Source organism: Dryobates pubescens, chromosome Z (assembly GCF_014839835.1).
Source record: "Dryobates pubescens isolate bDryPub1 chromosome Z, bDryPub1.pri, whole genome shotgun sequence".
Lineage (NCBI taxonomy): Eukaryota > Metazoa > Chordata > Aves > Piciformes > Picidae > Dryobates > Dryobates pubescens.
In genome coordinates, this window is record NC_071657.1 from 107,876,325 (window position 1) to 107,891,612 (window position 15,288).

Sequence of the window (15,288 nt, forward strand, 5' to 3'; positions counted from 1 at the left end):
CATGTTATTTCGTGCTATTGACTCTGCTGCCATTGCATGCAATAATTAAAAAACAAACACACAAACAAAACAGCTGAGGTACACACATAGTAACACTTAGAAATATCAGAGTACTACTCATCTCCAGGAATGCAGTCCAAATTTTCATTCTATCACACAATCCTTTTTTAAAAAAAGAAACCACTGATGGAGTGGGGGAAGGTTCTTTGTACCTTTATTGACTGCAAGACACTAGTCCCCTTCTCCGTTTCTATTTTGCAGTTATCACATTCTATTTTCTGTACCTTCACGCAGCCAGTCCCTGATGTTTTGATATCCAAATCTAGAATTGAAAGAATTTTATTAGCAACAGAATTAAGAAAGTCAGATCTATTTCACATAGTACTTCATCAGTTTATATAGTAACTACATACAGTGGGAGGGGAAGATGGGGGGAAGCAGCTGCTCTGTTACTTAGAGACCCTTCTTGCAATATTTGGCCATTTGGCTGCATGATAGTCACTAGGTACAAGTATTATTGACAATTTTGTAAGCCTGTGTATAACCATCCTGCATCAAAAGAGAATGTTGAGAGACAGCAGAGTGACTGTAACCCCTAGCCTGGAATATGCAGGGTGAGGTCCTTTTGCAAAGGTTGTTTTGGGTCAGGATGTTGGGGGGGGTTTTGGGGTGGGGTGTGTGTGTTTGAGGGCTTTTTAACCTACTCCCAAACTCCACCTCCCATCTCATAGCTACTTTAATCATCAATTTTATTAGCAATTCTACTGAGACATTTGGGTACCCTGACATAGCTTTTGGGATAGGAAGGTTAGCAGGCTGTTTGGGTAACAAGATTCAGCAGCACAAATACATAGATCTTGTTTAGATCTATTCTCCTTCAACTAGCATAACACAAAAAACAGGTACAGAAAATTCTGCATGCATCAATCCTCCCTAGTTTTCTGGCATGAACAGATCTATTTGCCTCTGGCCTGAATCACCTCACCTTACCATTCGCAGGATCCCGCAAAATCCCTACATCTTGTAGATAATTCTCTTACGAAGGGAGAATTATGTGGGTTTGTAATGCTTCATACAGGAGCAGAAGTATTTTTCTGCCATTTGAGTTCACCCCTGAGTTTAAAGAACAGGGGAGAAGTTTGAGAATGTGCAGTCTGGAGATTCTGGCTGGCTTAATAATAGTTTATATTAATGACCACTGGAAAAAGGTAAAGGCTTCTCTAAGGAAAAAAAGCCAGAGGGAAGAAAAAGGACATCTGAAAAGGAGTCAGAAATGTATGCTACAAGACAGAACTGAGAAGTTGAGAGAGAAAGAGAAGATTATCTGGGAAAGAAACCTCCATTTAAGCACTTGTGAAAGTCTTTCATCTCCACTATCTGCCGAGGTGACCAGAAGAATGACAAGAATGAGCAAGCACAACATATACAGGCTAAAGATCAATACTGTCCCACTAGTGCTCATGCTGGAACCATGACAATAGCTTGCAGATCATGAGGGATAGAGACTGAATACCTCAATTAACAACAAAGGGAAATGCTGTCACTGACAAACCAGGAGAATTCAAGAGGTACAGACAAAATGTGTTGCTACAAGAGTGCTAGCCACGGTAAGCTGAGACATTAAATTCAGTGAAGGATGCAGACAGTGTTCACAGCTAACAATTCCCTAAGAAAGGCAGCTAGAACATGTGGATAAGAAGGTTTCCCAGAAAGTTGTTGTATTTGCAGGTATTATTTTCTTAGTCTCTTCACAGAAGACTTCCAAAAATGACCTACTGTGACCAAGATTCTAATTCAAACTCTAAGTTTCTTAAATTTAAGTAAACACTAAGAAAGGCTTTGAGGCCTGTAAAAGCACAAAACCTGGCAAACTCAGAGGCATCAGAGGCAAAGCCCAAACATTTTCACCAGACTGACATATTTCTGATACCACTCATTTTTAATCTGACCAATGCTGATCTGCAGATTCTGAAGGTAGTAAGGAGGGCAGATGAAACTTCTCCATAAGGTGCTGCTTCTTGGGGGACAGTTGGGTTGTCTAAACACAGTTCCCAGAGAGACACAAACAGAGGCACTCCCCAAACATCTAAGCTCTAAACAGTATGTACCTGCACAGCACAGACCTGGAGAGGCTAGAAAGAAGCCTGTATTTCAAAAATGACAGTTTTTCTTGCTCATAACTGCTCAGTTCACCCACAGGAAAACTGCATGGTCCTTTGAAGGGCCTATTCCCAAGATTTCAGCTATTTTTGCTTTAAGGGAAGTGAGAGGTCCAAAATCTAGTTTGCCTGGGCACATCTTTAACTCTTACCAGCTTGACAGCCTCCCTCAAAAGGCAGGAGGAAGAGGCTTAAGAGCAGTGGGTTTAGCCACAATACCAACTTAATATGGCTTTTATAAGAATAAGGTTAATAAAAACTTCTGATCCTGCAGAGCATATTATGGACATTATTTGACAGGTAGACAGCAGTGTAATCCTAGATGTACTGAAGACAGGGGCTGAAATAAAACACAAAAATGTGGGGGGTCACAAGCATGCTGCTAAGAAACACCAGGGGTTTCTGGAAACATCCTTTGTGCTTTGATCCCTTGCAGAGTCCCAGAGCACTGCTAGCCTTGATATAGCAAAAAAAAAAAAGTGATGAGTGAATGGAATCCCTGCGCCTCACGAACAGGCCCCTTGTAGCAGACATGAGCGTCTCCACAAAGAGGCAGCCTAGGAGCTGGACGATCTTGAGAACAAAATTTCAACAAGCTGGGAGGAAAAAGATACAATCTGTTTCAGCACCAGAGCTCCAAAATTAACTTGTCTGATTCCTCCTTAGCAAAACTGAGGGCTGAAGCAAACTTTATCTACACAAATCTCAAAGAACATGTGAAAATCTGAGGTGTAAAGGACCTGTACTGGAAATAAAGGTACACAGGGGAAAAAAATCAAACAACAACCCACAAACCACCTGTGGCATCAGAATGTAGACAAGGATAACCCAGAAATAGCACCTTAAGATGTAATATTTGAAATAGACTGGTAAAATACTTCCAGTGCCTCAGGACTACTTCTAGTACTTGAAGGTGGCCTACAAGAAAGCTGCAGAGAAACTGCTTCCAAAGGCCTGTAGTGATCCTGCTCTGGCAGGGGGTTTGATCCTTTCAAACCCCTAATATTCTGTGATACATTGAGAGTTCAGAAATACACACTGATGAAAACCTTCACACCTGCTTTCCATTACCATTTAAAAAGTACAAAGCAAACAAACCAACCAACCCAAACAAAACCAAAACCCCCAAACAAACAACAAAAAAAAGACCAAAAAGAAGTCCCAGAAGCTTAGGTTCTCTCCTTACATAAGCAGGCAGAAGAATAATTTAAACAATATAATAAAATTACATTGATGATTTACAGAAACATTCAAGAACCACAGACTAATTCAATTTGCCTACTTCAGTCCACACAAATCTACAGTATTTTAGCTAAAAAGGGAAGAGATTTCATGGGCTTTTATTGACATCTATCATTTCTGAAGGTTACATGTACCAGAGAGAATTATGAGATTGTGTATGAGATTGAAAGGCTATACACAGTATATAACTTGACAATAAGAGATAGAGGATTGTTTAGTAAGCAGCCCAGCAAGCCAAGCACAAGTTGCCTTTGGTTTAAAGTGTGTATTTAAGCTCATCATCTAGTATCTTCTGTGTATGCTCTTCAGAGTCTGTGGAGTTTTGGCTAACTTAGAGTTTCCTGGATAAACTCCAACCTAAATTGCACAAGATGTTATGAAACACTTCAACTTCAGAAATTAAGAAACTAGAACACTGAAGACATACACATCAACTCCCCAACTTTTTACAGCTAAGTGACTGAGAGCGCAAATAAAAGGGTCTGAACAGAACAAGTTAATATCCTACTCACACGTTCAAGGAAGGCCAGCGAAAAGACAATGTGTTTGAACAACAGTTTGTTTCTTGTTTGCTGTGTTTTTACAGGGGATAAGATCTTTTGCTTATGCAATGATATCTAATGGATAATTCTGTCTGAATACACCTGGATAACACCATGAACAGACAATACTAACATCACGCTAACCACGAGGTGACAAACTAGAGCCAGTAGAAGTGGACTATAATCCACATACTGTCCAGTGTACCTCAACTACATGAGGTAACCACAACCCAAGCAAAACAACTTAGAAAACTACAAACTAATAAAGTCTGTTTCAAGGAAAGCTGTAACAGTCTGTGGGGTTGGTTGATAATCAGAATAAGAGGATGCTCAAAGACAGGACAAAGGCGAAATGATTTTTAGACAATCATTCAGGATTCATTATTGAGGCATGGATCTTGCTAGGAAGCTCTCACCCTGAAACTGTCTATGTGTTTAAGTGGACACTCAGAAGAAAGACCCACTGAGTAGCTGAGGAAATCCCTCAAGTGAAAACAGTTTATGGCTAAGAGAACACTCAGGAGAAAAATTCTTTATGATTGCCCTGTTCTTACTCTTCCCTAAGCATCTGTTTATGACTACTTGTGGAGACAGGACAGTGGGCTAGCTGGACTTACGGTACAAATCAGCATAGCCATTCTAACATGAAGTATAGTGAGGGCAGAAAAACAGGGGGAAGGCTCCAATTTTATTTATAGAATGTTTGTCTCTACATTAGTTGTTAGGAAACAAGAGACAATAACTTTTGGCAAACACATTTAAGAAACACCCCTTCAATTATCAACAGTGTTCCAAAAAAGTAAACTACATCAGAGAGTAATAAACACAGCAGGATTCAAGATATAGGGGGGAAATGTAAGAGAAGATTAAAGGTGCAGAGTATGTTTGCTTCAAGGTTTGGAGAAGTTATAACCAAGAGAATATAACATCATGATCTATATAAGTCATAGACAAGATGCATGAAGCTAAAATATAATGAAATTATTCACCTTTTCTCACGTACAACTACAGCAGAGCATCAAATGAAACAAAGCAGGAGTATTCAAGAACCATCTGAAGTAAAGAGCTGGGCTTTTTCTAAACCAAAAAGGTTTTCCAGTCATGGTGAAAGTTATTCTGCACTGTACAGAGTCTCAAGCTGTGCAGGGGGAAGTTTAGGCTTGCTCTTAGAAAGAAGTTCTTCACAGAAAGAGACACTGCCCATTGAATGGGCTACCTAGGGAGGTGATGGGGTCAACATCCCTGGAGGTATTTAAGAGAAGACTGGATGAGGCACTTAGTGCCATGGTGTAGTTGACTAGTTAGGGTTGGGTGATTGGTTGGACTTGATGATCTTGGACTTGATGATCTTGGACTCTTTCAACCTGGTTGATTCTCTGTGTGTGTGTGTGTATATAAGTAATGGCACAAATCCACAGCAAAAAAAAACCCCAACACATCAATGACTAGACAGAGATGTCTACAGGTCAGGTAATCTCTAAACCTCAGGTCAATGAAGGGAATTACCCTAGCAAACTTGCCCTTTCACTTCCTCAAAATTAGAGCTACTGATGGCATGTCAGTTTGGTACAGACATTTATTGGTTTCAGTCACTACAACCACTCTCCAAAGTTGTTTGTAGGTTCCATACCAGTAACCTTGCACAGACTTTTTTGCCTTCTGCCCAAAAGCACAATGCAAGACAAGTATTTAATCTATATTTTTACCTTCCAGAAGTTTTTTTTTAAACCAACCAAAACAATCTTATGAGATCAGTAGAAGGCCACTCAGCATAACAACCATTAACGGAGTTGGTAGGTCAAACAACCCTACTGGGTACAACCCCTTCAACTGCAGTTGCACACAACACATACTATGAACTGTTGTCTCCCACCTGAGCTGCAGTTATGTCTTCTCTGGAACATGTGCTGTCAGAGCAAAGATAAAAGGGTGCTTCGCAAGTTCCACTTAAGAGCTCAAGTCCTCACACCTACTGCTGACAAAACGGTCAACAACAAATCGCGTATACCTAAGAAAAAGCCGGGCCGTTTTGAAACTCCTTAATGAGAGGGCGCACGATACCGTTTCCGAATATCCGCCGCCACCAGCACCTCCAGCCGAAGCAGCAGCAGTGCCGGCAGTCCCCTCTGAGCCCCACCTGCGGCTGCGATCCCCTCTCTCCTCCGGCTTCATGTGCTAGCATACCGGAAGAAGAGGACTAGCAGCCGGGCAGGCTGACAGCTGGGCGGGCCGTCCTCTCCCAACGAAGGCACAGGAAGAGACCCACCCCCGTTTCACCCACCGAACTTCACAGGCGTCCTGACATCCACGGCAGTCTTGCTGTCCACGCCGTCCGCAACGATCGCCACCTGCTCCAGTGCCTCGTCGTACTCCACCCGGACGCGGTCCTGCTGCCGGCCGCGGGGCGGGGGACTGCCGCCGGCGCCACTGACGGCGACCAGTACGCGGTCTGCGCCTGGGTAGCGCTGCGGGTCCAGCGGGCGGATGCTCACCTGGCACGGCAGCCTTACCTGCAGCCGTCCCCGCGGGCTAACCGTAAACGCCCACTCCTGAAGAGGTTTACGTTCGCCGGCCTCAGCGGAGCCGCTGCAGTCGCGGCGGAGAACAGGCGGACCCCACCACCCGCCCGCCGCCCTCACAGCCAGAGGCCCCCAGCGAGGGGGCAGCGCCCTCATGTCACCCGGCGGGGGCACCGGCTGACAGAAGGCCCCAAAAGAGAGGCGGAACGGGACAGAGAACCGCTCCTACGCGCCACAAACAGTCGTTAGCTCCGCCCCGCCACGTCACGCGGCGCGGCTGTACGAGGGGAGAGGCACCGGGGCGGCGGTAAACAGGCGGCAGCCGCTGGCCCGCGCCCCGGCAACGACGGACGCCTCTCGCACCCTTCACCGAAAAGGCTTCTGGAAGTTGTAGTTCGGCAGCAAGCGGCGGGAACTATAATTGCCAGAAAAGGGGCGATCCCGGCCTATCAGCGAAGGAGGCAGGAGGAGCATCTCCGTAGCCTGCTTCTATTGCTCAGCAGGGATGGATGCTGGAGCTAATCAGAAGCGAGAGGGAGGGCGCGGGCTAGGCCAACGGACGTGATCGCGTCACCATAGGAACGCGGGACGCGGGTCAGCAAGATGGTGTCGGTTGCAGCCGCACAGGTAGGCTCCTGAGGCGGGCCGGGCGCCAAGGTTTGGGCGGCTTGGAGGGACGGCGCCAGAGAGTGCGCGAACTAAAGCCGCAGCTCCGATCTAGAAGTAGGAAGCGGGAAGCAAGCCCTAGGCTCCCTCAGGCCCAGTCGGGCCACCCTCCTGGTGGCTCAGGGTAGCGCCGTCTCGCGCGTGAGAAAACGGTGTGCCTCAGGGTGTGAGGGCCAAGCACTTGTTTCCAGTAAAAGAGCCGCGCTGGTTGGATTTCAGCCTGCTCAGTTCCCTTCTGCAGCACCCTCAGCGCCCGCAGGGTTTAACACCTGCAAGGAAGAGGGAAAGAAAAAGAGAGGAATTGGATGGGGTCAGCAACAGGACTTTGTGTGTCAGCCTGGGCTTTGTTATGCATAAGCCTGAAGGGAGACTCGTGCTGAAATGTCCACGATCAGGAGATAAAGAAGCAGTTTGGCAGATGAGCTGGAAAAACGTTTCCCTTCCCCACCCCCCCCGCCCCTCAAGTCGTATTGCAGAGCTTCACAATTGCTTTCTGCCAAGGAAGCTTGATTAACATGTTATTTATTGTAACTTTTTTAGTAGTTAGAATACATCAGTTCTAAAGCCAGCCAAATAAATGTTTTCCCAAGTTCTGTACAAATACGTCATGAGACACTTGTACTTCTAGGGTTTACAAACAAGAGGGAACTAGTTAATTGAGTTTGAAGGACTTTAATGGACATAATAGCTCACATTATCGGTGTATAAAAATCTTTTTAATTATGTGGGGAATGGGGGTATAGACGATGTAAAGTCAGTGGATGCATTTTTGCCATAGATGTAGTTTAATAACAACAATGAGAGTAAAACATGCATAGAAAGGTGTGTTGTTTTAGCTATGTTGCAACCCAAGAAATAATGGCATCCAGGGCTAGTACTCAAAAGTCATTAGATGAAACACCAAAAGGACTAGCATGCCATATGTTAATTTAGCATAGAAGGGAGAAAAGACAAAAATAAATATAAGAGATGATGGGGAATAGAAGTTACCTTTTTTAAGTCTTCAGAAATAGTTGATTTGGGAAAAAACACAACAACATTCTCACTCTTGAAACCAAATGCCAAATTTGCAAGTTAGGTAATTTGTCAGGGGAAACGGTTTCCGACCTCTAAGAAGTGTAGTGCAGTGTGCTGTAGTTCCGCTAGGTGACAGCCAAAGTAACTGTTAACTGTGAAATGAATCCCCGGGCTTTTGTTAGTTGGGGCTTCCTGCTGCCACCTGAAGTCAGGGCTGCTGTTCCCTGTCATCATCTCCTACCTCTTCTTAAACGTTAGTGCTGCTTCCCCACTGCCCGATTTTCCTCCAGTATCTTAGTGTTCCATGCTTTTTATGTACGCAGAGGTGTATCACATTTGGCTTTGTGTTATGCTATGCATTATCTTCAGTATGGTCAAGTTCTGCATAATTGAGAACTTTAAGAATCCATTCGAAGATGCTTAAGCTATGTATATATTTTGCTGGTTTGTCTTGGTTTGTTTTGTGTTTTTTGGTGGTTGCGTCCTTTGGTTTGGTTTGTTGTTTTTTCTTTTCATTAGATACAATCTAAGCATACTTAGTTAAAAATATTGAAGAAAAAAGATAAAAAGTAATTGCAAAGAAGAAGTTCTTCTTTCTCCATCCTTATATTTGCAATGTAGTTATGATAGATATCTATATTTTGGCTATAATATTGATTTAATTTTATTTTCATGCTTGACTGAATTCTATATCAGCTGATATGGTACGTGGCAGAGTTCAACAGTAAAATGAGATTATAAAGTGTTATAGAACAAATATTAATAGAGGTGTTTTTAGGCTAAGGTAAGTGAGAGAGAAGTTTCAAGGGAAAAGGATTTGAATATGGAGAACATAAAGAACAGGCTGTAGAAGGAATATGTTCTTCTAACTTTTCTAATTGGAATTAATCACAGAATAAGATCAGGCAGCTTCAGGCATCCACCGGATATAAATCTAGTCTGCCTGGTCAGAATTAAGTTCACCCATTTTCTATACCTGTAATGAAGAAATATTGCCACTTCTCTGCTCAGGAAAATGGGCATGACCTGCAGAGAGTGTTCTTGCTGGTGCTAGGCTCATACAGAGGATCCTACACCTGCAGGTGTAAGTTAACATCACAGGGTCAACTACTGATCAACATGCCTTCATATCATAAGGCTTAAGAATTTTGTAGTTAGGATAATTTTTCCAAGTTCATTAAAAATGTTGGTGTCTTTCTATGATGAAATATTTGTATTGCATTATATTAGCTCCTTTCTTTGTATTTTGTATTTTTTCAGTGATGTATTTCTGAACTGCCACTTTAGTTCTCAAGGCATGTTTGTTTCAGTTTGTAGATCAAGCATGGTTTGTTTGTTTCCCCTTCAGTATTCAAGTCCCCTTGGACTTGGTGATCTCTGAGGTCTTTTCCAACCTTGTTGATTCTGTGATTCTGTTTTAGTGTGTGTAGTGATGGTAACCATTTCTTCTCAAGGGTGGCAGAGGGAGATAGTCTCCAAAACATACAATGGTTTGGATTGCAGGGATTTCTGGTTTGTCACACTGCCAAAAATTTTCTGAGAAAATGAAGTTCCTCATGGAAACCACATGAAAAGGGAGGTGGCAAATCTTACCGTTCCAATTCCCCCTGTCTTAGCCATATCTAATTAGAGCTCCAGCAGCTAGTCTGTGTATGGCTCAGTGCGATTCCATCCCAAATACCAGAGACTTGAAAACAAGGGGAAACAGTGGAACCTAACAATCAATTGTTTAGCAGTTTGGGTGCATGGTGTACTCTGATTTCCCCAAAGTAGCTGCCTATGAGGTTGTAGGGTCTAATCAAAGGATCCATTCTGAATGACATGCATACTATAGTGCCCTGTTTCACATGATGTAATATTAATGATGATTTAATGTTGGCATAGCTTTGTTGTTTGAAGACAAACCCCTTCATGTTGAAGCCCAGGCTCTGACCAGTTAAAACAGAAAGGCTGTGCTTACACACTGTGAGCTTTAACTTTAGGGAAGAAATAGTGGGAAAGAAATTTCAGGGGATGCTCATAACATTGATTAAAATTACTGGGGCTTCCTTAGCTGTTTTTTGCCTGAGGAAGTTATAAAGCTGGTCCTGGTTGTAAATAAGTGTAGAGGAAGGAGGAAGGTACCTCTTCCTGCAAGAGGTGGAAATAATATATAACATGCACAGATGCAGCTGTTTGTGGAAGGAGAGCTGTGTTTATGGCCTGAGCTCAGCTTAATGCATATTTACACCCATTTGTTTAAACTTGGCTAAACCTTAGACTTGTGTTGTATTAAAATGATTCTGTGTGAGCTGGAGCATTTATGTGTCTACACCAGCTTAACTAATCCATCTTAACTGACACAGGTCAGATTTGTGTGGCAAGAAAGAATGAATAAGGGAGTATATTAAAAAATGTATCATTTCCATCAGGAAGGAAAGTGGCACATATGTCAATGTCTACTGTGCCAACTATAAATCCAGTTACAAACCCTCATGGGACACTGGTAATCAGCTGCTTCATAAGAACTTCCTCATGAGTTAAGTCAGGCTGCGTACACAAATAACTGCTTGCTGTTCACACTCTGACTTCACACTTTGGCCTGATGTTAGTAGGTTGGTATTATAAATTTCCTTGAATGTACATTCATAAAAAAATGTTTTACTAAAATAATTTAAAAAGCATTATTTTAACATGTGCTTTTCAAGATGTAACAGTTTTTGCCTCCAGCATTAACACTGTAAATAGTTTTATTCCCATGATTAATTCATACCTCTTATGATTGCTTTTTCCCCCTGTTGTGCTTTTTTTAAACTTGAAGCACATTCAGGCTGAGTTTGAAGCATACGACTGGGTAATTGCTATAAAAATCTTCCTGACGCTTCCGAACATGAATCTGTTTCTCATTTGACTTTACAAATGCAAGGGGTAAAGATAAAGTTCAAAGGGTTTAATTAGTATATGTAAATGAATTGATCACCTGAAATGTAGTTCCCTCAACACAGACTTTTATACATTTGATGTCTTCTTAATCAGTCTGGTTGGTGCATCCTCATACATGGAGCTGCATCTCTTCATATTTGGAATGAGAATTCACTACTATTTGCACCTATCACTCTGCAAAGAGTCAGTGCAGCTAAGTGTCACCTCCCTGAATTCTGCACTTTCTTGACTATCAAGAGTGCTGTTTGCCAGAAAGGTTCTGAAGTACAGACCTGGCATTCATCTTGGCGATCTATTCTTATTGCTGTCCTGACACTTTTTCACAAGTCTGGAGAAGAGAAGGCTCCGAGGACACCTCATTGTGGCCTTCTGGTATCTTAAGGGGGCCTACAAGAAGGCTGGTGAGGGACTTTTTAGGGTGTCAGGTAATGATAGGGCTAGGGGGAATGGAACAAAAATAGAAATGGGTAGATTCAGATTGGAAGAAATTCTTCACCATGAGGGTGGTTAGACACTGGAACAGGTTGCCTAGGGAAGTGGTAGAAGCCCCATCCCTGGAGGTTTTTAAGGCCAGGCTGCATGTGGCTCTGAGCAACCTAATCTAGTGTGAGGTGTCCCTGGCCGTGGCAGCGGGGTTGGAGCTAGATGATCCTTGAGGTCCTTTCCAACCCTAACATTTTATGGTTCTCAGCTTGATTTGACCTGGGTTCCAAAACAGACTTGCAATTCTGTTTCTCTGAAGTTTTGTGTGTTGGATCAAGGCAGTGAGATTATTTGCAGCTCTACAGTTTGAAATCATCTGTGTTTGTCGAACTATTCTGTAAATTTAGAAATCATGCCAACCTTGATTTCTATTTGAATTAGACTATTTATTTCCCAGATACTGCAAAAAATTACATTTCCATTTTGCTTTTGAACTTTATTTTGTATGGGCTGAGTTTTAATTATGTAGTAGGTAATTGAAGAATGCTAAAATTTTTCTAATGTCCCATGTATCTTTTGTTACTGTCTCCCCTTCCCTCTTTGAAGCATTTATCACACTAGCTAAGGCTGCCTCATTGTTTTCCTGTCTCAGCTCTATCTAGTTGTGCCTTAACATAGTACTAGAAACTTTTCAGATTCAGGCAATCATTTTTATTCTCTCCCTGCCCAGTAAGTTGGAGGCTTGGTGACTTGTAGTGCAAGGAAGTGTATTTTTTGACTGGCATCAACATTTCACATGTATGGACAGTATGGACAAAAATGCTTACACCCATGAGGCACTTAGGGTTTGGCCTTGTTGTGCTTGGAGTTTTTGCCTCTGTGCTTTTTTCTGGTACTGGGCTTTTTCCTTTGTTTGGATTCCTCAGCTAGGTTTAGTGGAACAAACAAAGCAGCAGCCCACAACATGCATATTCTAAAATATTCAGTAGTTCTTTATAGATGAAAAATTGCTCTATTTCTAAATGTGTGTACATGTTTGTGTACAGTATTTCAGAGTATTTCTTGGCTTCCAGGATGTTTACATTTGTTTCACAATGTGTTGTCTTCTCCAGAAGGGATCATGAATTCTTTTTTTTTCTTCAATAAACAAATACAGTCACTCAAATCTCTCTAAAAGTCAAAATGTTCGAGAACAAATTCCAAACAGGACTCAAGAAGGTCATAAACTTGCTAGTTTAAATTTCCCTGCCTTTATAGACAAGTGGCTTTTCCAAAGCTGGATACATGCAGCATGACATTTTTGTACCCATTTTCACTTCACAATTGCCAAAAAAAACCACCAACAACCCAAACCCAAAACTTTTTATTAACTGGCAGTTTTCTGGCTGTGGAATGCAAAACTGTGTTGTGGTTGTTTCACTGGAGAAGGCTTGTATATGCTATTGAAATAGTCTCAGAATTGCTTCTCAATTTTATTGCAGTTTTGATTTTGATTGCCCTTGATTTCTTTTAAAAGAGAAGGGTCTCCCATGTTATGAGAATGGCTGAATTTTTACCTGTTTTAGTCTCTTCTACCTGGTATTGATAGAACAAGAGGAAATGACCTCAAGTTGCAGCAGGGGAGGTTTATGTTGGCTATTAGGAAAAATTTCTTTGCTGCAGGAGTGGTTGGGCACTGGAACAGCCTGCCCAAGGAGGAGGTGGAGCCCCCATCCCCGGAGGTGTTAAAAAAAGAATGTGTGGGCATGGCACTTGGGGACATGGTTTAATGACCATGGTGGTGTTGGTGTGATGGTTGGACTTGATCTTAGAGAGATACTAAAAATATAACCTGCTATGTAACCTGCTATGTAACTGCTACATAGGAGCTCTGACTTGGGAAGATCTCAGAATGATTTTTTCTTCCCAGTGTTTTTCTGCCTCCAGATTCTATATAATTTTTTTCTCATTTTGTATGGTTTCAGGATTTATTTGCTTGGTTTGATTGTTGTTGTTTGTTTGCGTTTAATTGTGGCCATGCAATGACTTAGAGCTGTGAATAACTTCAGTGATACTACTCACATAAGTTAGATCAGTTCTTTCTCCTCAAGATCTGTACATTCTGTTAAAGGATTCCTTCTATATGTAATTACCTTCTGCAAGGTCAAGGAACACCATGAAGATTAAGCTTTAGTTGGATGGAGAGAGGGGGGAAACACATTCTTGGATAAGGTTTTATGTAAGTTGTAGTGGTTATACCTATGGGAGTCCCATCCACTTGGTCCTTTGCTTTATAAGGACCTGCCTGGAGACAATGTCTGGACTCCTCAGTTTAACAGATTGTCAAAATTTGGTGAAAGCTTTAAACAACCCAATTTAGTTTGGAAATTAGCCCTGCTTTGAGCAGAACTTTGAACTAGATGGCCCCAGAGGCCTTTTCTAGTTTAAGTCTGTTATTTATTGTCTATTCTTTAAGACATACTGTTTTGTGCATTGTCTGACATTTATGTGATAATAACTCCAGCTATTAGAAGAATTAAAAACTACTTCACGATGGAGTGATAGGAAGCCTCTTACAAGTCTCTGACAGGGTTGGAACTGTAGACTTGCCTATTTTGCTCATGTCGTGACTTTTGTTGTTGGCACATAGGTCTCATGGGTCCATGTCATGTTCTTTACACTGCACATTTGTCTTGCACAGTCATATATATCCCTGGATCTAATTAACATTATTTTGGTATTTTTGTTACTTCCTAGAACTTCAAACAATGAGTCAGGCAAGTGGAGAAAGTTCTTGTTCCAGTGACACAGAATTGGAAATCGAGGAGCAACCCATCTATGCTCTAGCTCCAACAGTTTATAGCCAAGATGAGGGATCCACTGATGTAACAGCAAGTCCTGCATTCCAGTGTTTGGATGAGGTACGACACAACCCAGCCTTTCCTGCCTACAGCAGAGCATATTTTGTCCAAATCGATTAATCTGAAATGTCTGTTTTGTTGTTAGAAATTGAAAGTTGTAACCATAGGCTAACTGTAGCTTTTCTGTTTCTTCTCTGATATTTTTTTGATTGGCAAGAATGTGTTGTGAAGCAGAAACATACATGGGGCATGCTCCTGATGGACTAGTGTGTTTTATAGATAAACATGCTATTTCTTTCAGTGATCATGGCCTTAAGAGGAATGAGAGTAGAGAGTTCTTGGTTTTGTAGTATTCTAGCTATAAAGGTAATTGCATCATGATTTTTTAAAGATTCAACAGCTGCAGAAAAATCCAAGGTAAGTGGCTCACTGACAGCTGATGCTGATAGAAGAAACTTTTTGGAACTTGGTTTCTTTTGTGGAATTTTCTGTTAAGCACACATTCTAAAATATTTCTGGTATTCTAGAAGTAAGATATCAAATGGAATCCTTCAAAGTGTAATACCAGGAAAGACATTAAGAGATCATCTAATCCAGAATCTGCACTGAAGTAAATTCTCTGCAGATATTTGTCTAAATTATCCTTTAAAGCTTTAATTTATGGAGATAGCTCTTCGGGTATCCTTTTCCAGCACTTCATCTAGCATTGCTTGAGTTTTTTAAAAAGAAGTTTTTCCTAAATACAGCTGTAAATTTTCCTTTTGAGTGAATGCAACTTTCTTCATGTCTTTCCTACAGTGAGAGTGGAGAGCAGTCCATATCTGCACACTTTATAATAAAAATGTGCATCTCTTTTGTACCCTTCACATTTTTCTCAAAGTTCTTACTTAAAATTTCACTGTTTTGAGCTTTTTCCAGTTTGGATCTGTCAGATTGGTTGGCTAGCCCAGCAAACTCT

The 15,288-nt window shown here is 41.7% G+C and overlaps 2 protein-coding genes across 2 annotated transcripts in view; one reads left to right on the forward strand and one right to left on the reverse strand.

Moving 5' to 3' along the window:
* FAM185A (family with sequence similarity 185 member A) overlaps nt 1–6,648 on the reverse strand; it is a 29,775-nt gene extending 23,127 nt beyond the window's left edge. Inside the window, exons 1-2 of the mRNA XM_009902273.2 lie at nt 6,225–6,648; nt 213–322 (exon numbers count right to left, since the gene is read on the reverse strand). Of these exons, the coding sequence (XP_009900575.2) occupies nt 213–322; nt 6,225–6,618 (504 nt within the window). The 5' untranslated portion in view covers nt 6,619–6,648. The remainder of the gene's footprint in view (nt 1–212; nt 323–6,224) is intronic.
* A 416-nt stretch (nt 6,649–7,064) lies between these two features.
* Nucleotides 7,065–15,288, forward strand: part of CCDC146 (coiled-coil domain containing 146) — a 65,001-nt gene continuing 56,777 nt past the window's right edge. The window contains exons 1-2 of the mRNA XM_054178517.1: nt 7,065–7,089; nt 14,227–14,390. Of these exons, the coding sequence (XP_054034492.1) occupies nt 14,238–14,390 (153 nt within the window). The 5' untranslated portion in view covers nt 7,065–7,089; nt 14,227–14,237. The remainder of the gene's footprint in view (nt 7,090–14,226; nt 14,391–15,288) is intronic.